The sequence below is a fragment of the Lissotriton helveticus genome, chromosome 4_1 (genome assembly GCF_964261635.1).
Source record: "Lissotriton helveticus chromosome 4_1, aLisHel1.1, whole genome shotgun sequence".
NCBI lineage: Eukaryota > Metazoa > Chordata > Amphibia > Caudata > Salamandridae > Lissotriton > Lissotriton helveticus.
Genome location: NC_136063.1, coordinates 268924252 through 268950935, shown reverse-complemented (window position 1 = coordinate 268950935; position 26684 = coordinate 268924252). Strand labels below are relative to the sequence as shown.

Genomic DNA, 26684 nt, shown 5'->3' with positions numbered 1-26684 from the left:
AACAGTAGAAGAGGGTAGATTTTCAAGACGGTGAACCAGTAGTCATGAGGGGGCATGCACCATATATCATTAAGTATGATGATAGTGGCAAGGTTAAGAGGTATATTTCAAATGAAGGGTCCAGAGAATTGGCTAACAGGGCGTTGCAGCTGTTAGGAATCCAAGATACCTGAATGGATAAGACTGGACTACTAAAACATCTGACCAATTAGAACAACAATCTTCTTGTAGCACAACAGCCCTAATGCTTCAGGAAGACCTAACAAGTCTACACACTAGCCATCTTTTGGGTACTTTACCTAGGACTCTACGGATCTTGGTAATTCAAGGGTGAAGACAACAGGAGACCAGACCTGCCAGCCTGTAGTTATATGTTTGCCAAACATCCACTAGTCAGCCAAAGTTCAACATGGATTCTAGTTTTATCACTCACATCATTTCTTCATACAGACAGCCATGATGGAGTTCAGTGATCATACCTGGATCAGTAGGATCTTGTACATAGAGGAACACATTTTGCTTCTTGTTCAGCATGATTAAATTGTTACCCGCTTCTTTGTACTTGCACACAAGCATACTGCTAGTTAAGAAATACGACCTGTTCCTTAGCACATTACACTAAGTCCATCTCTACAGGCACTCATACCTGTAATGCTGCAGTAATTTTCAAAATGAATTTTAACTATTAGAGTAATAATTCCCATCCATCACATCAACGTTTTATTTGGTTATGTAACTAATTTGAAAATAAATTCGGTACGCAAGTTCAACACAAGCCAAGAATTCATGTGAGATCATGCAGTAAACGAAAACGATTGATTCACTATTTGAATATATTGATATAGCGTTGACCTAGCCACAGCACTTCAAAAGTAACTGGAAAAATAAATCCGGTGCACAAGATGGGCGATAGATCAATAAATAAGCAAAGGGAACAAGGGAGGATAAGCAGGTTGTGACTTAGTCTTCTATTTTCCGGTAGATTGTTCCAGAAAGAGTTCCAGCTTCTTTTAGACAAACAGGAGACGGGACAAATTAGTGCATTAAGCTTTTCCTTACTTTTGGTACTTCTAGGATCATATGCATTTTGTTTCTGGGGATTCTATTCCCTCCTGCGATTGAAAGTTAATTTTTTTATTTCAGATCTATTTAATTTTTCAGACAAAAACACTGAAAACAGGTACGGTTACACACAGCGTTAAGCCCACAACCCTACATAGGGCCGGCCGCGTAAGTGAGTGCTTCTCTGATGACACAAGGATCCACCACAAGAAGCAAGTCTGAACACAGCGTAACGCCTACAACCTCTGAGGGGCCGGCCGCGCAGTAGAATGCATAGGGTTATATCAATAGGGCGTGGGATGAAGCGAGACCACTGAAGGTCCACAGCTGTTTCGGACAGGCAACAGGCCCAAAGTCAACAGACAGATCTAGACAGACATTAGAACCGTGAGAATAGAAAGTATAAGAAAAAAGATAAAACAGAACAAAAAAGAGAAGAGTGGTCTGTGAAGGCGGGGGAGAGCGTATGTCACCACATATGCAGGCGAGGACCAAGGTCAAAGGGGTGCCTCAAGCAAGCAAGCAATCAATGTGCCTACGGGAGCAATCTACCAGGGTCAGGTGGAACAATAGCATCCTCTAAGAGGCGCAACGCCTTAAGCTTGGTAGGCATGTGACGCGCAAGTATCAACTGCAGAAAGATATTTAATCAGGGGTTGCCAGACAGCCTTAAAACGGGTATCACGCGCTTGCAGCCGCGCTGTGAAGAGCTCCATAGCGATGACATGCCATAAACGCACAAACCAGGCAGCGACTGGAGGGGCCTCCGTTTTTTTCCAGTATAAGGCTATGAGCTGTTTAGCCGCCCCTAGCATGTGAAGCGCCAGAGTCCAGTCGCTCCGGGTGAGCGCCTTCAGGCCAGCCGGTTTGATGCCCAATAGAATCGTGCTCGTGACCTCAGGCAGAGGGAACCCCAACACCCCCCATATGTGGGAAAGTACCTCCTTCCAGAACAGGGTCAGCGCTGAACATGCCCACCAAACATGGATGAAGTCCCCAGATGCAGTCAGACACCTCCAACACAAGGGAGAAGACGCAGGAAACATCCTATGCAAACGCAGGGGTGTATAATACCATTGAGTCATAATTTTATATGTATTCTCCCGCTGTGGGATACTGCGATAGATTTTGGGGATATCTTGCCATACCGGCCCCACTGCGCGGGCGTAATTTCCGCATTGGATGTCGACAGCCATTGTCGTTGGTACGGATGGGAGGGCACTACAGGAGGGTGCTGCAGAATCTGATAGATCCGAGATATCAGTCCCTTAGATTCGTCAAAGGAACGGACCAGCTGCTCAAAGGGGGTGAAGGCGCGGGTAGCCGCCTGCTGCATCTCGCTCCCGGATACCCAGTGCCTCAGCTGGGCGTATTGTAATCCCGCCTACGGCGGGACGCGAAACTCCTCTCTACATTGAGCAAAGGTCTTGAGCGCAACCCCTTCATACAGATCACAGATCACCCTGCATCCCCCGTGCCCCCAGGTTTGCAAAGGTGCGCGTGCGATGAGCCGGTGGGAAGAGCGGATTCCCCTCCAGAGGGGTGTGAGGTGAGGGAAACGTCGTAAGACCTCTGCGCTCCGCCACCGTATCCCATATATTTAGCACCGTTCTAGTAGGCACCGCTATATATGCACTCCTAGAGCGTGCCGCCCGATTAAGCCATGTGAGATCCCAAATGGTGCACCCCATTACCACCGGATCCATATGCAGCCACACCTTCTCACTCTCCGTCGTCGTCCACTCCACCACGAAACGAAGGTGCGAGGCCCAGTAGCAATGAACCAGGTTGGGACAGGCCAGCCCCCCCCCCGCCCATCACGCGGTGACATAAGTAGCTTTTGAGAAACACATGGCTGATGACCGCCCCATATGAAGGCCGTAAGTTCGCGTTGGAGGCCTTGTATATGATGCAAGGGAATAGGTGTGGGGAGGCATTGAAATAGGTATAAAATCTTAGGGAGGATCGACATCTTAATGGCATTGATTCTACCCAGCCATTTATTTATTTATTTATTTATTTATTTATAGTGTTTTATATAGCGCGGACAAGACCCGTGGGTATCAGAGCGCTTAACAGGAAGGAATTACATATAAAGATAATAAAAGCAATACTAACAACAAGAGAATAGTGAGGTAGAAGGCAATACTGTAAGGACGCGATTAAATATATATATTCATAATGATTGTGCAATTGTCATTATATAGAGAGCAAGGCTAGGCTTGTGTCATGGTAACCATGCTCGTTGAGGTAGGGTTATAAGGCGATTCAGTGCATATCAAGGATAGTAAGTATAAATAAAACAAGTGCGGAAGAGGTTATATATAGTGGTTGTGACATATAGTTAAAGTTCCACAAATATGGATAAATAAATCAAGTGAGATAGAAGTTATATAGTATGACGGTGAGATGTAGTTCAAGTTCACACATGTATACGAGGTAGCAGTGATGTGTCAAGTCTCGGCTTGCGCACGGTATCAGTTCATTGTTCGATGATGATCTCCCAGTTTTCCATGGAGAGGGCAGCACTCAGTTAGCGAAATTGATCATCCCGGTGATACTTAGGTTACTCTAAGTAGGGTATTTACTCATCAAGTGGCTCTTCAATTCTCGTTTGAATGTTACTGTATTTTGAATCTTCCTGATGTTTGGAGGGAGTGAGTTCCAGATTCTGGGGGCAGCTCCGGAGAATGCTCTGTTGTAGGTCTTTTTCTTGTGGAAAAAGGCTGGTCGTAGTAGCAAATCTTTTGCGCTTCTCGTTGTTCTGTTACCTCCTGAGATCTTAAGTTTCTTGGCTAGGTATCTAGGTGTGTTGTAGTGAACCGCTTTGTGCGTGATACAGGCCATCTTCATTTGAATTCTGGCTTCATAAGGTAGCCAGTGTAGTGCTTTCAGGTGAGGAGATATGTGATCGAATTTCTTCGTTCCCGAAATGAGTCTCGCCGCTGCGTTGAGGCAGGCTTTTAGTGGTGCTGTGGATGTTTTTGGCAGGCCCGCCAATGTGGTGCAGCCATATTCGATCCTCGAGATGACTAGTGATTGTATAGCCAGTTTTAGATCTGTCTCAGTGATAAAGGGTTTCAGTTTTCTTAAATAATTCAGGTGGAAGCGGGCGCTCTTGGCCATTGCGTTAATATGGTTTTTCATGTCGAGGTTCTTATCTAGTGTAATTCCTAGTGATTTGGCTGAGTTAACTAGGGTCGGGGTGCAGTTTAGCGCAGTCACCAGTTTAGTCCACTCTATAACTTCAGATTGGCTCCTTGTCGGTGAGATTAGCAGGAATTCGGTTTTCTGGGCGTTTAGTTTCAGATGATTCATTGTTAGCCATCGCAAAGCACTCTTTAGTGTCTTGTTCATTAGGTCAATGTCCTCGAGGGAGGCGATCTTTATGTATAATTGCGTGTCGTCCGCATACATGTGATAGGATACCTGTGATTTTAGAAGGATCTCCGTGAGAGGTTCTACATATAAGTTGAATAGATCTGGGGATAGCGTAGAGCCTTGTGGGACCCCTATTGCGTTGGGGCTCGGGGAAGAGATTGCTTGGTTAACCAGGAATCGCTGAGTCCTGTTCTGTAGGAAAGAATTAAACCATTTCAGCACGTTTCCAGACAAACCCATCCTGTTTTGTAGTCTGGTCATAAGCACTTCGTGTTTTACCGTATCAAAAGCTGATGATAGGTCTAGGAGGATCAATAGGCAAGATTGATTTCGGTCTAGGGCTTGTAGGGCGTCATCGACAATGTGCAGGATCGCAGTTTCGGTACTGTGCCCTGTTCTGAAACCTGATTGGCAATCATCCAGTAGCGAGAATTTAGCGATGTGTTGACTTAGTTGGCCCTGCACGCATTTCTCAATGAGTTTAGCCAGTAGAGGGATGTTGGTCACTGGTCGATAGTTGTTCGGGTCTGTAGCAACAGCTGTCGGTTTTTTAAGGATGGGCATCACCTGCCCTGTTTTTAGACAGTCAGGGAGGGTTCCTTGTGCAAGTGAGGCGTTTATTATCTCAGTCCAGATCGGAACTAGCGTGTGGCTGATTTCTCTTACACATTTTCCTGGTAATGGGTCTTGAAAGTGGTTGTTCGGTCTAAGTGCCGCCAGCGTTCTGGCGATTTTTTCCTGGTCGTATAGTTCAAATGTGTCCCAATTTGCCTTATTTTTAGTTTGGAGGCACTCTGGTGAGAAATTGGACTCGTTACTGGATTGAGGTAGTGCCTTAAGGTTAGTTGCTGCAATTGTGAGGTCATCTTCAAGCAATATAGATTTTTCGGTGAAAAATGAGGAGAATTCCTCGCAGCTTATGGGAGTTTCTGTATTCTCTAAGACCGTTTTGGCTAGTTTATTTGACTGTTGTTTTAAAATCTCAAAGAGTTTTCGTGGTCTGTTTATGGCACTGTCCAATTCATCTCTGAAAAATTCTTTTTTGGAGTTGATTATTTTTTTGTTGTATTCTTTTCTTGTTTTCCTGAGCGCTTTCAGCTCCGGGGAGGAGGGATGTTGTCTCCACCTCCTTTCGGCCATTCTCAGTTTGCGCCGGTCCTCATTCAATGATTCATTAAACCAAGGATTTCTTGGTTTCTCTGATACTTTTTTCGTTTTTAGGGGCATGGTGTCATTGACGATATTACCAATTGAGGTTATGTAATGATCGGTCAGCTCAATGACATTTTGCTTATTGTTGGGTGGCTTCAAGTCTCTCTCACATCTTTTAACCAGTAGTTCAGTGTTAGCCTCCTTCGTGTCTCGGATCAGTTTCTCGAGCTTGCGTGGTTGCACGGTCCTGCCCTTTGTCAATGTAGGTATCGTGAATGTTATGATGTGATGGTCAGACCAGTCACATGGGTCTATAGCAAGGATAGAGGTCTCATCCTTTTTTGAGATAATCCAGTCTAAGGTCGCTCCTTGTGAGTGAGTGGGTTGGTTGCAGGCTTGTACAAGTTTTAGCTCATTGAGGAAGTCTTTAAGCGCGTTGACCAGTTTATCACCGCCGTCATTCCAATGGAGGTTAAAGTCACCTAGGAATATGTTATTGGCGTCCGAGTTAGAGTTGGTCGTTATGATCTCCATCAGTTGTTCTGTGAACTTAGCGTTCTCTCCTGGTGGGTGGTAGAATGTATGCAGTTTGCAGCTTTGATTCTTTGGTGTTCTCACATTAATACCAAGGTATTCACAGGATTCTAAGGGGTCAGATTGGAAATGACAGACTTCGATCTCCGACCGGTGAATGCAAGCTATGCCTCCTCCCACATTCCTTGGTCTGTCTAGCCTGACGATGTTATATTGTGGTGGTACTAAGAGATCCATGATAGGAGATGATGATTCATTGAGCCATGTTTCCGTGAGGATGGCCAGGTCAATTTCCTTATTGATGATGAGGGCGGCTATGTCTGCTGCATGTTTAGTTGCCGAACGACAATTAAGTAGAAGACAGTTCAAGGGTTTCTGTGATTTAACGAGTTTTCCATTATCCGTTTCAGATGCAATAAGCTGAATATGTTGAAGATTTTGGTGGATTGCTTTCCTGTCATTCTTTCTAGTCGTTCTATTAGAGTCAATAGGTACTGTTTTGATATTCTCCTCCATACTGCGGGCAGGTTGCTCATAGGACCTGAGTAAGGCTCGAGTTTCTTCAATCGACAAGGGCTTTGTCCTGTTAGGTCTGTTGTGTCTAAGTACCAGATTCTGGATGTGTGAAACCTTGGTATGCGTGCTTATCGTCATCTCCCAGATTTTTCCAATTGTCTGTGAGACTTTCATCGAGTTTTGTGCTAGATTACCTACAAGTTTTTGGAGCTCCTTGATTTCTTTCTGTGTTCGGGATGAGTTCTCGTGTGAGGTAGACCTGGCTGGATGAGCATTGTAGTTTGCTCTTCTCTGCAACTGATCTGATCTCATTCCCACAGATCTTTTCTTGGTAAGGGGTGTTTTTGTGGATATGGATCTGTGGGATTCCAGTCTTGTATTCGCGGAAGGAAAGGAGGGGTCGATATCATCTACTTTGTTCATTTCGTTGGCTTCATAGAGGGATTCGCTTGGAGCTGGGATACATTCTTCTAGCGCAGTGGAGTTGTGCGTTAGCGGCACCGGCTCTATCCTTGGGACCTTATTCTTCACTTTGTTTCCAAGGTTGGTGGCCATCGTTATCCTTTCTCTCTCAGTCTCTGGTGTTGCCATCGCATTTACTGTTAAATCTTCAGTGTTATCGGTTTGGTTGTTCTGGCCATCTAATAGATTGGTGTCTCTAGTGTTGGAGTCGATGTTATCACGTGTGATATCTGGTAGTGTCGCGTTTTGTTGAAGGTTTGGTCCTTCTGAGTCATCCTCTAAGTTTTGGAGAGTTAGCTCAAAGCTCTCAAGCCATGATATCGTTAAGGGCTTCCACCTCCGTAGTTCTTCCAGGACCGCCTTCCGACACTTCCGCCAGTTGACTTGCGTCCATGTGTCTAGAGAGGGAGTCAACTGGAGGCCGAGGTAGCGAATGTGGTCGGAGGCCCATTGATACGGCGCAAGCTTCTCAAGGACAGGGATCTCCTCCTTCGGAATAGTGAGATTCAGGGCCCAGGATTTGTCGTGATTAATCTTAAGGCCGGAGGCCCGCTCGAAAAGCCGCAATAGAGAGTGCAGAGCTGGAAGGGACACCTGGGGGCGCGTTAAAGTAAGGATAAGGTCATCCTCAAAAAGTGCCACCTTATTCTCCCGTCCTCCAAGGGGGATACCATGTATGTCTGGCGCCTGCCGTATCAACTCCGCTAGGGGCTCTACTACTAGGGCAAACAGCAAGGGTGAGAGGGGACACCCCTGCCTAGTACCCCTATGGATGGAGAAGGGTGCTGTGAGCTGCCCATTTACCCTAATCCTGGCCTGCGGGGTGAGGTATAGTGCCATGAACCTAGTGACCATGTTGTGGCCATACCCTATCTTTTTCAGAACCGCCCGAAGGAAAGCCCAATTCACCCGGTCGAAGGCCATCTCAGCATCTAGCGACAGGAGGCAGGCCGTATAATTCTAAGCACGTTATATGCCCCCTGACGATTACGGAAGAAGCCAACTTGGTCCGGCTCTACTAGTCCCGGCATGTGAGGATCTAGGCGTTTCGCCAGCAGCTTAGTATAAATTTTAAGGTCAGTATTTAACAGGGCTATGGGTCGATAGGATGCACAGAGTGTGGGGTCCTTCCCCGGCTTAGGAATGAGCGATATCTCCGCCATATCCATGTCGGACGACGGCCCATCAGTATGAGTGAAGGAGTTGTACAGCCGCAATAGGTGAGGCTGAAGTTGTGTTTGGAACATGCGGTAGAAAGACAGGGGCAGGCCATCCGGACCTGGCGTCTTCCCAAGGAGGAGATCTTTTATGGCCGCTGTTATCTCCTCCTCAGCAATAGGAACCTCCAGAGTGGGGGTGTATCGGCGACCACGTATATCGATTCAGGACATCCGCCACCAGATCCGGAGACGCCATCTCCGCCTTGTATAATGCAGTATAGTAGGCTCGGAATGCCTCACATTTATCCCTCTCCGAGGTAACGCTTGTCCCATCCAGTAGCTGGATATTGGCTATATGGTTCTTGGCAGCTCGCGCCCTCAGTCGCCTCGCCAGTAGCCTGCCCACCTTGTCTCCCCCCTCAAAATATCGCTGCTTCAGTGCCAACAGAGCTTTTGCAGCCCTATTCGTAAGCAGGATTCTAAGTTGTCCCCGAAGGTTAGCAAGCCGCTGCCTAGATCCCAGTGAGGAACGATCCTGATCCCGCTTTTCGGCCTTCTTGATGTCCTCTGAGAGGCTATCTTCTAGATGCCGAGCCTCTCGCAACCGAGAGGAAGGTAATGTGGCCCCGGATCGTAGCCTTGAAGGCGTCCCACACCACCGGGAAGGGCGTCTCCGGGAGATTGTTCGTAGTGAAGTAAGAGTCAATGGCAACCCGTATGCTGTCCACGTCGGCTGAATCCCGGAGAATACTCGGCGGCAGGCGCAACCGCGCTTCGCGGGTGGAGCAAGCGGTCGGGTCCTGAAGGAGCAGCACAACATGGGCATGATCCGAGAGCAATATATCGGATCGAATATGCTACTTACCAGTATGCATCTGTTCTTGGCATGTAGGGCTGCTGACATTCATATCTATTGCATAGGTTGCCGCCTAGTGTTGGGTCCGGATGATTGCACATTATTGTCCTGGAAGAGTATTCAAAGTATCACGAGATAGGTTGCTCCTCCCCTGGACTTCAGCTGCGCATGGGCATCGACTCCATCCCCAGATTGTTTTTAGCCATTGTGGCCAAGATGGAGTGTAACACTGTGAGTGATGACCATGCTAAGAGTAAGTGTAAGTGCTGCAGCCGCTACAGGCGCCGGGGAGGAGGGCGGGCGATATGAATGTCAGCAGCCCTACATACCAAGAACAGATGCATACTGGTAAGTAGCATATTCGTTTCGAGGCATGTGGGCTGCTGAATTCATATCTATTGCATAGAATACATAGCAGTCCCTCCATTAGCGGCGGCCGCCTGTGCCAGCTGCAGCAGTTTGAAAAAGTGTTTTTAGAACAGCCTGCCCTACAGCTGCCTGCTGTTTGGAGTGCACAACTACACAGTAGTGTTTTGTAAATGTGTGTGATGTAGACCATGTGGCTGCTCTACAAGTGTCTTCTAAGGGAATATTTCCAAGGAAAGCCATGGAGGCCCCAACTTGCGGGTGGAGTGTGCCCTCGGGGGGATCGTTAAGGTGCGCTTTGCTTTTTGATAGCAAATTTGAATACATTTAACGATCCACCTTGCTATACCTGCCTTGGAAATGGGGTTGCCTTTATGTTGTGCTGAAAAGGCAACAAAGAGTTGTTTCGTCTTCCTAAAATCTTTGGTCCTATCAATGTAATACATTAAAGCTCTTTTGGCATCAAGATTGTGGAGCATTCTCTCCGCCACTGTCTCAGGATTTTGGAAGAACACAGGCAGTTCAATAGTCTGATTGATATGGAACTGTGAAACCACCTTTGGAAGAAATTTAGGGTTAGTGCGCAGCACCACCCGGTTGGAATGAATTTGTATGAATGGCTCTTGGATGGTTAGTGCCTGGAGTTCCCTAACACGTCGCAGCGATGTAATCGCTATCAGGAAAGCCACTTTCCACGTTAAGAACTGAATCTCGCATGAATGGAGAGGCTCAAAAGGTGGACCCATCAGTCGGGTGAGGACCACATTAAGGTTCCATTCAGGAGCTGGTGGGGTCCTGGGAGGAATGACTCGTTTGAGTCCTTCTAGAAAGGCTTTAATGGCAGGCACTCTGAAAAGTGAGAGATGCTGCCTGTTTTGGAGATAAGCCGCTATTGCGGATAAATGTATCCGAATGGAAGCATATGCTAGATTGCAGTTGTAAAGATGTAACAGATAACAAATGATGTTGTGCGTAGACGCGTCAAGCGGGTCTATGTTGTGGTCTACGCAATAAATGACAAACCGCTTCCATTTTGCCGCATAGCATAATCTGGTGGTGGCTTTCTTGCCTCTCGTATGATATCCATGCAGTCTGTAGGCAAGTTGAGGTAGCCAAACTCCCAGACCTCAGGAGCCAGATCGCCAGGTTGAGCTGTTGCGGATCTGGGTGCTGAATGTCGCCATGGCTCTGCGTCAAAAGTCTGGGTGTGAGGTGCAGCCTTTGATGCAGTACCACGGAAAGTTCTAGAAACGTGGTGTACCATGGTTGGCGTGCCCACGTTGGAGCAACCAGGATGAGCGTCATTGAGTGTTGCTTCAGCTTGCGTGCCACCAGCGGTATTAGAGGTGCTGGGGGAAAAGCGTACGCAAATTTGCCTGACCAGTTCATCCATATCACATTGCCCTGCGACTGTGGGTGCGGGAACCTGCCGGCAAAGCTTTGGCATTTGGCGTTTTCCCTTGTGGCGAACAGGTCTATCTCTGGATGACCCCACTGCTGGAAGTACGGGTGGAGTACTGATGGATGTAGCTCCCACTCGTGCATTTGGTGGCTGTACCTGCTGAGCAGATCCGCCATCTGATTGTCCTTGCCTGGGAGGTGTTCCGCCATGAGGAAGATGTTCCTTTGAATGTCCCACTTCCACATGCTCTGAGCCAGATGAGACAACTGTGGAGAGTGTGTACCTCCCTGCTTCTGAATGTAGTACATTGCCGTCATGTTGTCCGTCCGGATCAACACGACCTTGTTGCACAGATGTACTTTGAATGCCTTCATTGTCATGAAGATTGCCATCAGCTCTAGGAGGTTGATGTGCATCTTCTTTTGCTGCGTTGTCCATAGTCCCTGCACCGTGTAGTGGAGTACATGAGCTCCCCATCCCTGGAGAGATGAATCCGTTGTTAGGATGATTTGCGGCACAGGCTCTTGGAAGGGTCGTCCCTTGCAAAGGTTGTGTGGATTCCACCAATGCAGAGAGTTGTATGCACGACCGGTTACCAACACTAGGTCTCTCAACTGTCCGTGAGCCCACTGATGTGCTAAGCACTCCTGAAGCGGACGCATATGTAGTCTCGTATGCGGGACTATGAAGATGCAGGAGGCCATCATGCATATCAACTACATGAACACTCGTGCTGGAAGCGAGTGTTGTGGTCTGAATTTCTGTATCAGCAATTGAATGCTGTTGATCCTCACTGAATTTGGCTGTGCTGTGGCTGCCAGAGTGTTTATTGTTGCGCCCAGATACTGCCGTACATGGGCGGGCTGAAGGTGTGATTTTGGGTAATTTAGTGAGAATCCCAGATCGTGAAGGAGATGAATGGTGTGGGACATGTTGGCGGCGCACTGCTGGGCGACTTTGCTTGGACAAGCCAGTCGTCCAGATAAGGGTAGACGTGAACATTTTGTCTCCTGAGGTGTGCAGCCACTGTCGCCAGGCATTTTGTGAACACCCTGGGCGCTGTAGTTACTCCGAAAGGGGGGACTTTGAACTGGTAATGCTGATTCTGAATGGTGAATCTGAGGTATTTTCTGTGTGACGGATGTAGCAGAATGTGAAAACATGCATCCTTTAGATCTAAAGTGGCGAGGAAATCTCCCTGATTGAGCAACGGAAGAACCTGCTGCAGTGTTAGCATGTGAAAGTGTTCTGATAGAATGTACTGGTTTAGGGGTCTGAGGGACCCGTCCTTTTTTGGGATTAAGAAGTACAGGGAGTACACTCCTGTGCCTCTTTCTTCCACCGGCACGAGCTCGATTGCCCCTTTTTGCAGCATGACGAGTACTTCCTGCTGCATTAAGTGCAAATGCTCTGTGGACATAGGACGGTGTTTTGGGGGTATGTTGGGTGGAGTGGATGTCAACTCCAGACAATAACCGTACTGGATAAGCTTTCTGACCCACCTGTCTGTGGTGATGGATTTCCAGACTGGCAGGAACTGCTGGAGTCTCCCCCCGACCGGTGTTGTATGGTCGGGGGGCAGTGACAAGGCGTCACTGTTTGTTGGCGGCGGAGGATCGGGAGCTGTTGTTTCCACGACCTCTGCCTTTGGCGCTGTTTCCGCGATAGCCACCTCTACTTTGTTTGTTGTACGTGGTCTGCGCGCCACCCTTATTGTACTGTGTTTGCTGGGACAGCTGGCCTCTGGAAACTCCTCTATTGTGTAAACGGCGAAAAGAACCACCCCTGAACTGCTGCGACTGGAGAACCCCCATAGACTTTGCAGTCTCAGTGTCCTTTTTGATTTTTTCCAGGGTGGTGTCCACCTCAGGTCCAAATAAGTGATCAGGGTTTACAGGCTGATTTAGGATGGTGGTTTGTATCTCCGGCTTGAACCCGGAGATTCTGAGCCAGGCCTGTCGCTGTAACATTACACTGGTGTTAATGGCCCTGGCCGCGGTGTCTGCTGCGTTCAGTGCACACTTAATAGAAGCATTTGAGATGAGTTTCCCCTCTTGTATGAGCATCTCTGCTGCCTCTTTATATTCATCTGGCAAGTGTTGTCACAGGGTCTCAAGTGTATCGTAATGTGCCCTGTCATATCTGGCTAAGAGTGCCTGAGTATTTGAAATGCGCCAGATATTGGCCGCTTGAGCTGCCACCCTTTTCCCTGATGCTTCTAGCACTTTAGATTCCTTGTCAGGGTGAGGAGCATCACCAGTAGTTTGTGAGTTTGCCCTCTTCCGGGCATTGGAAACAACTAGAGAGTCCAACGGCAACTGGCCCTGATGTAGGTAGGGTCCCCAGGCGCCGGCTTGTACTTCTTCTCAATTCTGGGGTTTATAACCCTGGCCCTTGTGGGTTCTTTAATAATGTCTCCAGCATGTTTTAAGACACCCTTCAGCATTGGCAGAGTCTTAACGGTCTTCTCAGAGTTGGAAAAGGTGTCAAACAAAAAGTCCACCTCAATAGGGTCAGCATGGAGCTGGACATCATGATTTTGGGCTGCCCTTTCAATAAGCGCATTAAATGCCGCTGAGTCCTCAGTAGGCGACGTTTTCACGTTATACACTTGAGTGTCTGGGGCAGTTTGTGGATCCCCTGGGTCAGCAGCATCTGCCCATGTAGTTGATCCTCATTGTCAGCAGGGTAGTTGTACTCATCATAGTCACCTTCCCCAGCCTCCACCTCTGAGTAAGTGGGCCAGATTGGAGCAGTGTCCTGTCCACGTGGAGCTATCAGTTCTACAAGAACGGGTGAATCCGTGGAATCCTTCTTCTTCTTCAATGGAATTGTGTAGGACTCCATAGGCTGTGCCGGGGCGATCTTTCGTTTGTAAAGAGAAAGTCTACCCGTGTCGGCGTCGATGAATTGCTCCGACTGCTCCTCAAGCAGGGGTTGTCGATGCTTCGTGCCCACAACCGCAGGTGTAGGCTTCGGCTCCGTGGACACCTTCATGGACGCCTCGACGACCTTCTTAGGCGCGAATGCCTTCGGCGCCACTTTTGGTGGTAGCATAAACTGAATGGGCGCTGGCGACTTTTGCGGTTTGGTGGCATGCTTCAGCAAGGAAGTATCCTTCGGATCGACAGCGGAAGCTTTGTCCTTAATGCGTTTCAACGATTCCGACAGCTGTTTCGAGAAGGAGGCGGACGGTTGCGACGACTCAACAGGTTCCTTTGAGCCACCACCAGATGCGGACTCGAGGGTTGTAGCGCCCTTGGCATTGTCCGGCCGACGCGCAGGATCGACAACTTTTGTAGTTCCGAGTCCTTTGCCTGTGTCGACGGCCCTCGGCGCCGATTTCTTCGGGTCGACGACCTTGACAAGTGCTTTCGGTGTCCCAGTCTTCGGCTCGACACCCTTGAGCGACTTCACCGGGTCGATAACCTTTTTAGGCTGTGGCGGCGCCGATAGGTCGGAAGACTTCGAGCCGACCAAGGCAACCTGTACTTTTGGTTTCGACGGCGGGTCTAGCCCTCTCGGTTGTGTAGGCACCGAAGCTTTCTCTTTCGGTTTCGTTTTCACCAGTTGTGGCTCTTTAGAAGGGTCCGTAGCTGGGCCCGTAGGCGAGGCTGTAGAACCCAGGGTAAGATCTTGGGTAAGGCCTTGTGGCGATCCCTTGACCTGAGCCGTATGTATCGTTTTAACGGGGCATAGCTCCTCGCTTGAGCTATCTTCCGTGGCCCCATAGGTTCCATCGTCGTCTCCTACCTCGTCGACGACTTCTTCAGTATCGAGCATTTCAACATCAGCGTCGTAGCTGGAGTCGATCTCCGCTGCTGGATTAGACATCAGCTCTTGAACTTCCTGCTCGCCTGCCTCTTCTTCCTCGGTATCGAAAATGTTCACCGGGTCAGGTGCCGTCTGGTGGGCCTCCTGGCGCGCCGAAGTCGAATTGTCTTCTTGGAGCGGAAACGAGAACAAGCCATACAGTTGGCTTCATCGTGTTCCGGCGACAGGCACTTGTTGCACACCGGGTGGACGTCGATGTGAGGATACTTCGAGTTGCACACGGGGCACCTTTTGAATGGGCTCCGTTCCATGATGTTTCGTCGAATAAGGCCTCTAGCGTCGACCGGGCCTTGAGCACCGAAGAGCCACGCGACTCCTCTAGTTGTCCGACTCGGGAACTGAGCCGGAACAGAACTGGCACCGATCGCAAGACAATACCGACGATATAGGAAAGGCCTTTGGGCCAAAAAGAAAAGTTTCTAATGATTCCGAACTTGAGTGATCAAATATGCATCCGAACCCAATGGCGGAAAAAAACAATCTGGGGATGGAGTCGATGCCCACGCGCACTGTAGTCTAGGGGAGGAGCCACCTATCTTGTGATACTTCGAAGACTCTTCCAGGACAACAATGTGCAATCATCCGGACCCAACACTAGGCGGCAATCTATGCAATAGATATGAATTCAGCAGCCCACATGCCTCGAACATGTATGCCCCCAGCATGTCTCGTATCAATGCATGAGAGACAAATAAATAGTCGATACGAGAGTACGAGTGGTGGACATGGGAGTAGTACGAGTAATCTCTCAGCTCCAGGGATTGGTACCTCCACGTGTCCAACAGACCCAGGTCCGTAATCTGCGTGCGTAGAGCTGATGACATAGTCCCCATCCCGCTAAACGAGAACCAGAACAGGAGCTCCGCCCCACTCCCCCCCCCCAACAGTGCGATCAGATGTCCAACGCAGTGATTGGAAAGGAAACTCATAATGCCCTCCCAACAGGGGAAGGAGACAGCCTCCAACTCCTCAAGTGAACATAATGCGGCTATGCAAGAGGCAGTCAAGGAGTCTTTGGTTGCTGCGTAGGGCCAGCTGCGTCCCCCTCTAGGGACCCGATATGTTCAATAATGTCCTGCTTTGCCTGCGATGCTGCCTGTTCATCAATAGGCGGAGACCTTTGGCGATGGCGCACCGTGGACCAAGCCGCTGAGCAGGGATCCTCGTCGTGGCGGGGTCCTCGTGGGACTGGTCGGCGGTGATGATTGAAGGCGGAGCAGCTGGGCCGCCTCCCTATAGGATAGTACCACCCTGCGCTTGGATTCCCATGCAAAGATGAGAGCAAACGGGTGTCTCCATTGATAAGGAATGTCCAGGCTTCGTAGCTTGTCGGTGACTGGCTTAAAGGCTCGCCGTCGCCGCAGATTGTGGGGAGCCAAATCTTGAAAAATCTGGATCCGGTGGCCATCATATGTGAGGTCCTGCTTGGCACGCGCCGCCTAGAGGATGGCTTCCTTCTCCACAAAAAAGTGGACTCTGGTAAGGATGTCCGGCAGAACTCCCGGTCTCCCAGCAGGCCCGACACCCGATGGGCCCAATCCAGGATTGGTGGCGAGGCGTCCTCATCTCCCCAGACCTCATGCAACAGCTGAGCCACATATGTTCGGGCGTCCTTCCCCTCCGCCCCGAGCGGAACCACCGGATGCGGAGGTTGTTCCGACAGCTCCGATTCTCCAAATCTTCTTGCTTTAATTGTAGTTAGTCTAGGGTAGCCAGATGCTGCCATATCTGCTCCTGGTCTTCTGTGCGGGTATCAACAGTCCTTTCTAGGCTATCCACTCGATCACCTAAATCTGTCACTTCTTTTCTCAGCTCTTTAACGCATGAGTGCACTTCAGTGCGCAGGGAACCAATTTCCATTTTTAATTCTGCCATAAAAGAAGCTTGCGAGACCGGTGGCGAGTCCCCCCTGGCAGAGGGCCGACTCGATCGGGGAAGGTGTACTCGTCTTGCCCCACCTATCTACCACAGAGTTGTCCTTGGGGATCGCCGCTGATGTGTCCTTGCTCCCCTTAGAGCGCGTCATCGTTAAGCAGGAGAGTCTCCACAGCAGGCCGGAGCACCAAAGGCCCACCGCAGCGCACACAAGGGTAGGCGGCAGAGAAGAGGGTTTAAGGTATCAACTATAGGGTCCTCCGGCCCGCCAAACCTTCACCAGCCAGAGGCTGCAACCGCAAACAGAGGCAGGTAGGGGATTCCACTAGTCCAGCAGCCCCCGCCTTGGCGAGGTACAAGTGGGTGTGCGGGGGGCCCTCACCTCCGTCCTCTGACCCCTCAGCCCCAGCTCTGGCCCCCACACACTCAGAGTACCCCTTACTAGGGCCGCAACAGCAGCACGGGATGCATCCAGCCAAGACCAAAGTGTGAGCTTATCAAGTGTCCCACAGCGCACTGCAAGCTGAGGGGCCGCGGGAAAGCTGTGTCCAGAGGGAAGCTATGGAGACCCCAAATGACAGGTGAACAGTGTGGCAATAAAGCCGGCCCCTCTCTAAGTGTAGCAGCAGTCACGGGGGACCTCAGCCCATCACCTACCACACCAACCAAGAAATACTCTTCAATACGCTCTCGGGCAGCACCTCGAGTGTGTCCACAGGTAGGAGTCCTCGCCATGTAGCAGCCTCCGCGCAGGCCGCCAAGATGGCGGAACGCCCCCACTCTGCAGCAAGAAACAGTGGGCGCGCCTACAAGTGGCCTCGGCTCTCTAGCTTGCCCGGGACACGCAGACTGAACACAGGTCCTCAGCTGCTGCTCCCCCCAGCCTCAGACGCTCAAGCGGGCTGCTCTTGGTAGATGCCGGGCCCCCCAGCGCACGACCTGGCCACAGTCCCCACTCGCCCCCGGCAGCACTGATCACCAGGTACTTGGACCACTGGGGACAGTAGCCCCAGCTTCAACTGCGCATCAGTCCCCTCTCCCTGTGCTTTGGGACTAAACAGGCAAGGGTCCCACTCTTTTCTCCCCGGTCCTCTCCAAGCCAGCGTCTAGAGAGGGTCCCCAAATGGCGGATGGGCGGCGAAGCAGCGCCGGTAGCTCCAGTCCAAGAGCGGCAACAGTCTCAGAGGGGTCCCAGCTCCCCACTCATCGCACAGAACAGGATGCGTCTCTGAGTCCTCGGCCGAACCGTGCCCCCTGTGTACTCGCGGCCAAGACTCCCCGCTGCAGAGCGGCCGTTTCGGTCGGGGTCAAAATGGCGGGCCGCCGCTGCTCCTCTGCAGAAGAAAATGGCGGGTGCGCCTACAGGCCGCCAAAGCTCCCCAGATCGCACGGCTCACGCAAGCCGGGCCCCCCCTGCCTCCACCGTCGCCTCCTTTCCCCTCCGGCGTGCCGGCCTCCGAAGCTGGCTGACAATGGGGCTGTTTGCCACAACGGCCGATCTCTCCAGCGCCCAGCCCAGACGCAGCTCCCGCACACCCCCGGCAGCACCGGTCACACATGCTGCCTGGGACAGCTGTCTCCGCACCCACCGTGCCGCAGTCTCCTCACCGGCAAACTCGGGTCTGCCCAGCACTCCAGCACCGCCTCCGGCTCTCCACCTTTCCGCCCCGCTCGCCGGTAGGGGCCAGGGGGTTCCGAGTCACACCGGACACAGGAAGGCCTCAGACCCACAAGATGGCGACCGGGTCTCACCGGGAGCAGCCACTCGCTCACAGATAGGCTTGCTTCCTCTCCAGTCCAGGGTCCGCTGAAGCTTACTGCAAACTCCCAGAGACATCCACCATGTGGGGGGCTCGGTCCATGGCCCCTCATCGCTGTTAGGCTGCTTAAATCACGCTGATAACGTGGTGGCAGACTGGAGCTCCCGCAACACACGTCTCACTCCATTGCTGGTCAGGCCACGCCCCCCAAAAAGTTTATTTTTTAAGTATAGTTCTGGGCCAATAGGCATGGATTTGAGGTGATACACATAATCTTGAAGATTATTCTAGAATCTAGAGATAACCAGGTGAACTCTCACCTGGTTATCTCGACTTTTTGGTTCCTTTTACAATACGACGATCGTGAAAGAGCTCTATATAGGCTGGCTATTATAGCATTTCCTTTGCCTGGGTGTGATATGAAAAGGGCTTCAAAAATATTTCTGAATTCTCCCGGTGGGATGGAGGGTATATATTTTCTGAGTATCAATAGTTGGATTGTGGCTATTTTTACTAGATTAGTGATGTGCTAGGAAACAGAGATATTTTTATGTATTGTGAATCCTACGGATTCTGTTATGGTAACTGCGGTATGGGGGATGGCCAGTAACCAATTGTAGATTGAAGGAGTTGTGGCTTGGATGTGAAGAAGAAATTCAGTTTTGCTGGGGTCGAGTCTAATGATTAAAGTGTTCGACCATTTTCAGAGATCTTATAGCAATACATTTACTTTAGCGATGATGACTAACTTGGGTGCTGTAGGCATGCTGATATTCCATTCTCGTATATCACTGGCCCAGGGGACCTCATGTAAAGCTTAAACAAAAGATAGAGAGGATAGTTCCCAGAGGCAAATCACATAACAGGGGTTTGGTATGTTACATGAAATAGTCAGTTTTCATAAATTATGACCCAGAGGTCTGGAAGGTTATTCCCATTTTGGAGGACAGTATTTTGAGGAGGATTCCATGTCCTATCGCTGCAAACACAGCGGATAACTTTTATGGTACTAACAGGCATGCATCTAGTACATGCAGTATCCATAGAGTGTCTTCTAAAGTTTGTAGTGCTGCTATTTTTGTATTTCATTTTGGGAAGAAACCTCGATGATAAGAACTCAGGGAGTGGTTCTTTGAGACATGAAAGATTACCCTGCAAACATTACCTTTAATGTTTCAGATCTCCAACCTCGTCACAATTACTTGAAAACACAAATAACTTTGTACTGAGATACAAGCATAGGCAGCTAAAAATAAAACAGAGGTGAAATGATTAAGTACATCATTTTAATAGTTTTGAATTAAGTGTCTGAATTCATAGAAGCAAACAGACCACAGAGGATAACTATGATAAATGTTCTAATGAAACATGTAAAAAAATCCTTCAACGAATGTTATGTATGTATATATGTGATATTTATATAATGTAAACCCAGCCAAAGGAAAGTTTAGGTCACCTCAATCTACAAAACAATTCCTTCATCAGCTTGTACTGAATTGTCAAAGATTGCAAATATAATACTTACTTGCATTGTGCATGGTAATACTTAATAAGATTCTGTAGGAGGTCCACACCCTTTTTTGTCTTGATTTCATTAACTTTAATGAGATACTGTAAGAAAGAAGAGCAAGAGATGTTGCTAATTATATATCAGATAACCAGCTCTGCTTAATAAAGAACATTTTACATTTTCTTTTGTGTAACTGAATAATGCTGTACGTAATTATAGGCATTTCTGAAATTGTGATAAAACACAATAATTGCCACGGTACTCACAGAGAGCAAAAAGAAACAGGTTCCTATCCCTTTTAAAGTTTGTGCCGTATTTATATCCAGCAGTAAGATGCAAACACTGGTAACCGGTTTAGACAGCAGAATCACGGCTTATACAGCGCAAATTAAGCTTGCAGCCAAAACGTTTTTGAAATGCACGATTACAATCAATGTTCATTTCAACCCGCCTTTGATTTACTATTACTTTGCAAAGTAGTAAATAAATCGAAGGTGCAATTGGAATCTTTTATTTGAGATAAAGCGAAAAGGAATTAACTGGTCTTACAATGTTAAGGCAACATTACAGTAAAGTTGCCAAGCAGTGATCCTCTATCCTCTTCGCAGTGAATTCATAAATGAATTGAACTACAGCCATCCACCTGATTAGTATTTAACTGTACTGAATCTTGTGCATCTAGTCCTGCAGAAGACCGACAGCTCCACTTTTCGCACATACTCTTTTAATAATAAATTTTTACAGATCTACTTATTTGCACAGCCCAATCTGCACTGTTCTTATGTCCGCTGGCTTCTCATCAAGTCAGGTACAATTTTTGTCATCAATACGGACATTATACAGATAATATACTAGAAAGCATGAAGCCAGGCGGCAAAGCTGAATATTTCTAAGAGAGCTTCACCCACATCACAGTATCCTAATAACTTCACCAGCCCAGCCAGGGTTGTTGGTATTATTCACTGACAGTGGTGATCACATTAAGGGGAGACAAGGCAGTCTGGAGTCGTTTTTTAGGTCGAGGACCGTAGACTGCGCTTGCGCAGTCTCGGTCAGGGATTTAATGTTTACCAGTATGGGGGCTTTAACCCGCCCCTCTTCTCCATTGGCTGGCTAAACGGAGGCCAGCCATTGGAGGAGAGGGACGTCACTCTGTTCAAGCCCCGTCTTTTTCGGATTCGGGGGCATTTTTTTTCTTTTCTTTCTATTTTCTTTCTCTCCTCTTCCCATTGGCTGGAATTTCACCTTCCAGCCAATGGGAAGAGGAGAGAACGAAAACCACGCCCGAATCCGAAAATGACAATGCTTTCTCCGAGGCATTTCTGCTGGGCCTCGGAGAAACATGGTCCTGTGGAGTGCTCCTCTCTTGCCTTCCGGAGAGCGAGCGCTTGTTTGTTTTGAGAATCTGGTGACCCTACCCACAGTACTTAAGGTCTTATGATATAGATTCAGGAATTCATCTGTTTTTATATAAAGCGGTCTGCATAAATTCACACTCTTAACTGGTCGGGAAGGCGGAATGCTGTAAACTTATACCCCTTGCTCAATATGCTCATTTAAAGCCACTCGATATCTAGGTTAATGTTGTTACATGCTCGGAGGGTGGGGGAGACCTATAACGTGAAAAAAGCCTACTGGCTTTAGCACTTCACACAGACGGAAAGTTAGCACTCTAGCTCTTGTTCAGTACTCCGAGGACTGACCGTGCCTCAGGAAGAGGTGGGCTGGGGAGAGAAGCTTGGTGTTCAAACAAAGGAGGGTTACAGCTGCATTGTAGCAACCGTCTTCAAACCAACCATTTTATTTTGTTTATCAGATTGTAATTCCTATCGAAATCGTGAGACATGCGGAGACGGTATTTTGAGGGCGGATGATGGTGACATTTTCGTTGTTACTGTGCATATTTTAAATCATCGCAAACGTGTCTAGTGTGAAATATATTTTTAAGAACAATACCCTAGAACAAATTGATTATCTTTGCTTATGTTTTTTTTTTTTATTCGGCTGTTTAATACACATTAGCCTCCGTCGCTTCGGTTAACCGTACTGTTTATATTCACTTGGCAGTACCGCTCATGCGTGAATCGCTCAAGTCACACAGAGGCCATGTTGGGTGTGGATGTAGCAAGTAGGGTGGTTATCATTTTTCAAGCTACACGGCTTGCTGCCAGGCCGTGAACCCCCAATTAGCAAAGCCCACGAGATGTATAGTGTCTGAGGTCTGTAAGGTGCACGAGGATTGGCTGCAAGCATTGCGCGTGCGCTTGAGGGTAGCATGGTTGGCTGTTCAGTCCAGGAAGTGAGTGAATTTCTGAGGCAGACACTGGTCATGGACAAACTGCACAGGCTAAAGCAGTTCGATGCATATCCAAAGACTTTGGAGGATTTCAGGATTAAGACCTGCGGAGGGGCTGTAGGTAAGAAGCAGTCTTAATACCTAGATACTGAGAATGGTTTGTTTCATACAGCAAGAGCTTATGAATTGGGAGTGTTACAGATCATTTCTTGTGAAAATACGGAGAGTGGCAGCCAGTTTATGGTTTAAAAGGGGAGAGACAGGCCTTTCATTTGCTCTTTTTATGAATATTTGACGGTGTGTGTTGGTTCCAGTGTGTATATATATTTTCTTCTCCACTGATTTTTATTACATTCATTTCAATGCAGATAAATCTTTGTCTAGACAAGGTCCAGTACCGAATTCCTTTCCAGCTGGTAACTGGATTTATAGGAAGGAAACACCGAATACTGTGTACGTTTGTGTGGTTAGGGGTGTGCAAGTCAGCAATTTCAGACGAAGAGCCGATCAAGTGGTTTGAGTTCATTTTTATTTGATATAAGAGATCTGAAATTATGAATAAACATGTCGTACCCAAGGACTAAAAACTTGTGCATAGTTTGAGATTCAATTATAAAAGTACGTAACACAAACCGGTGGAGAACATTTCGCCATTGTGCAAAGTTTAGTACTGTGTGCTTTTTATACAGCGTTTACTACCCCCACGTTGGCACTGGAACACATTCTGCAGTGGCAGCATGCTGCTCTGTGATATGCTGACTGCCTTAGAGACTTGCATAAGAAATTGGGATTGGGTCCCGCTTGCAGGGACTCCCACTACGTCATCGTGGGGCTGCGCTGGGATTGGTCCCAGCCTCTGAGGGCTCCCCCTCGCTCATCCAGGAAGCGGAGATGCTGCCCGAGGCAGGGGAGTGTCCCGAAAGAAAAGCCGACCGCGAAGAGTTCTCCTTGCTCCCAACACTTTACAGTTTGCTCAAGCGAGAATGCGGTGATTTGAACCCAAACCTACTGGCTTCGATCTCTTAAGGTGAATCACTAGACAGGATGCACCTCCCCATGAAGCCTGGCTCCAGCACAGACTCGTGAGTGGAAGTCTGTGCGTAGTTAGCTTTATCTTTTATACCAAAAACGTGTAAAAACGTAATTCATGAAATTACTACGTAAACAAGAAAGTTGGCGGAAGAGGCAGTAGCGATCTTGTAGGAATTGTTGCCCGGAGTTGGAGAAGGGTGGCGAGGGCTCGGCAATGCTGCTGCTGTGCGCGCTTACAGTTACACAACGAGCCCCGCAGCCCGGGGCAGGAGAACAGAAGAGAGGGTCATCTTTGATAATAAATGCCCCGCCCTGACTGCTAACGCAGTATCTGCGAATCACAATATTGCTCTGATGCACGTGTGATCTGCGGCAGGGGGGCGGCTTGCGCTGGGCTGGGCTGGGCTGTCAGACTGTGTTGGCTCTCACCTCCGGCGGGCATCGAGTCATCCGACGGACGGAGGAGCAGGCAACCTGGAGACAGAGAGGACACAGGAGGATGGTGGCATGCTCAAGTTCTTAAACATGATGCGCAATAAGCCGGCCAAGGAGCGGGTAAGTGTCGAATAAACAACTGTCTGTCTTCGCAAGCAAAACTTGTGTCCATTCATTAATGGACGCAGATGTCAGACTTGGTTGCGTGGCTCAATGAACGAATAGTTGGAAGGATGAGGAGTGGGTGGTTGAATGAATTTAACTTTGGTTGAAAATGAATGAAGACTTCCAGCTAAGTGGAGAACATGGTCTCAGAGCACTCGTAAATGGCGAGTGCTCAGGTATTGAATTTAGCTTATTCATTGCAACTTCAACAACCACCAAACACGCCGATCCTTATGAAACATGATATTCCTGAACGTTTTCTAACATTGTGCACTAATTTAGCGCCTCAAATAATTGCTCTCATCCACCCAGCTCCTACTTTAACTCCTTGTTCTCGTCTCTTGTGCTGATCTGCTGTTCTCTTCCACCACACCTCCTTCTTTAACTCCTTGTTCTCTTCTCTCGTGCTGATCTGCTGTTCTCTTCCACCCCACCTCCTTCTCTACCTCCCTGTTCTCTTCTCCTGTGCTGATATGCTGGTCTCTTCCACCCGCCTCCTTCTTTAACTCCCTGTTCTCTTCTCCTGTGCTGGTCTGCTGCTCTCTTCCACCCCGCCTCCTTCTTCAACTCCCTGTTCTTTTCTCCTGTGCTGATCTGTTGCTCTCTTCCACCCCGCCTCCTTCTTTAACTCCCTGTTAACGTCTGCTGATCTGCTGCTCTCTTTCACCCCACCTCCTTCTTTAACTCCCTGTTCTATTCTCCTTTGCTGATCTGCTGCTCTCTTCCACCCACCTCCTTCTCTAATTCCCTGTTCTCTTCTCTTCTCCCGTACTGATCTGCTGCTCTCTTCCACCGCCTCCTTCTCTAGCTCCCTGTTCTCTTCTCTTCTCCTGTGCCGATCTGCTGTTCTCTTCCACCCGCCTCTTTCTCTAACTCCCTGTTCTCTTCTCCTGTGCTGATCTGCTGCTCTCTTCCACCCACCTCTTTCTCTAACTCCCTGTTCTCTTCTCCTGTTCTCTTCCACCCCGCCTCCTTCTTTAACTCCCTGTTCTTTTGTCCGTGCTGATCTGCTGCTCTCTTCCACCGCCTCCTTCTTTAACTCCCTGTTCTCTTCTCCTGTGCTGATCTGCTGTTCTCTTCCACCCCACCTCCTTCTTTAACTCCCTGTTCTCTTCTCTTCTCCTGTGCTGATCTGCTGCTCTCTTCCACCCCGCCTCCTTCTTTAACTGCCTTTTCTTTTTTCCCGCGCTGATCTGCTGCTCTCTTCCACCACGCGCAGCCGAGAATTAATGTCTCTTAGTAGGGGGCTTGAAACCGCCCTCTTCTCCATTGGCTGGCTTCCTAAACGGAGGCCAGCCATTGGAGGAGAGGGGCGTCACTCGGTTCAAGCCCCGTCTTTTCCAGATTCGGGGGCGTGTTTTTTCTCTTCTTTCTTGTTTTCGTTCTCTCCTCTTCCCATTGGCTGGAATTTTACCTTCCAGCCAATGGGAAGAGTAGAGAACGAAAACCACGCCCCCGAATCGGAAAATGTCGGCTCTTTGCTGAAGCCATTTCAGCCCGATCGCCGCCGGAAGAAGTCGTCCTCAGGTGAGTGCTTACTGTCCTGACCCCCCCCTCGTTGCTTGTTCTTTGCCTCTTCCTGACCCTGTTGCGCGTGTCTCTTTCTCCTGGTGTCTGCCGGTATTCGATATATTTCCTTCGCGTTGTGTTTTCACTGTAAGCCCCATCCAAAAACCCGCCCCCCAGTCTCAAAAGGACGGGGCTTACAGCGAAAACACAACGTCATGGGGAGTGCTTGCTCCGTTCCTCTCCAGCCTTGAAATTCGTGGCAGTAACTGCGTCAGGTAATTTTAAACTGCAGAATGTAGGGACCAGAACACAGTGCACTGACCCTTTGCCATTTCTCTTTTATATAAAACCTTTCTTTACGCCTTCTGTCCCTGCCTATGTTTGTGTCTCCGCCCCTGTCTGTCGGTATTCGATGTATTTCCTTCGCTTTTTCCCTTTGTTCCACGTTCTGTTTGTCACAGTGTTCCTGATTTCACTTGTCTCTGTCCCTATCTGCTTAATGTTATCTGCCTTTCTATGTTTAATACCCCTTCATCTCCGTATCTATTCTCCCTGTGTCTCTTCCTCCTGGTATGTCTCGTTCTGTCCCTGGGTCTGTGTTGGTGTCCCTGCCCCTATCAGCCTATGTTTAGTGCCTCTTAATCCCCCTGTGATCTTTGTCTCTTCCTGCTCGTGCCTGCGTGTGTCTTCTCCTGTTAGTGTGTGTCGCGTTCTGTCCCCCTGTCTGTGTTGGCGTCTCTGTACTACTATGTTTATTTCCTCAACTCCGCGTTTTCTTTGCCTCTTCCTGACCCTGTCTGCTCGTGTCTTTCTCCTGGTGTGTCTCCTTCTATCCCCGTGTCTGTGTTCGCGCCTCTGTCCCATCTGTCTATGTTTAAGGTCTCTTCATCTTCATTTCTCTCTGTGTTCTGTGCCTCTCCCTGCCTGTCTCTTCCTTGTTGGTGTGTCTCGTTACCTCCCTGTGCCTTTCTTGGCGTCTACGCCCGTGTCCCAGGCCTCTCCCTGTCCCCTTCGTCCGCGTGAGCACGCCTGAGTTTGTGTACATACTGAATGTAAATGAATGAAAGTTACATCCCCAGATGTGTTTAGGGCCCATTTTCAGGGGTTACCGCAGCATTGATTTTGGCCAAACGGAGCGGGGGAGCGAGGGGGGGCTTCGAACGGCTTGGGTGAGTGCCTCTGGAAATAGATCAGTGCCATTAGTGGGGCAGGAGCCTGATCAATACCCAGGACTTCCAGGGTAGGAGGGCTTGTCAGCTCCACTATCTACAGCTATGGACTCTCAGTTTCAAGCATAAGATTCTTCTCCCATATTTTTAATTTCACACCACCGAACATTCCTCTATTCCAAGGCTGAGTCCTTAGCAAGGCCAGTAG

The 26684-nt window shown here is 48.9% G+C and overlaps 1 protein-coding gene across 3 annotated transcripts in view; it reads right to left on the bottom strand.

Annotated features, from left to right (window-relative positions):
- Positions 1 to 26684, bottom strand: part of ASAP1 (ArfGAP with SH3 domain, ankyrin repeat and PH domain 1) — a 2040747-nt gene that overhangs the window by 1284337 nt on the left and 729726 nt on the right. For all 3 annotated transcript variants that reach the window (XM_078686749.1, XM_078686753.1, XM_078686750.1), the window contains one exon: positions 19886 to 19971. In XM_078686749.1, the coding sequence (XP_078542875.1) occupies positions 19886 to 19971 (86 nt within the window). The remainder of the gene's footprint in view (positions 1 to 19885; positions 19972 to 26684) is intronic.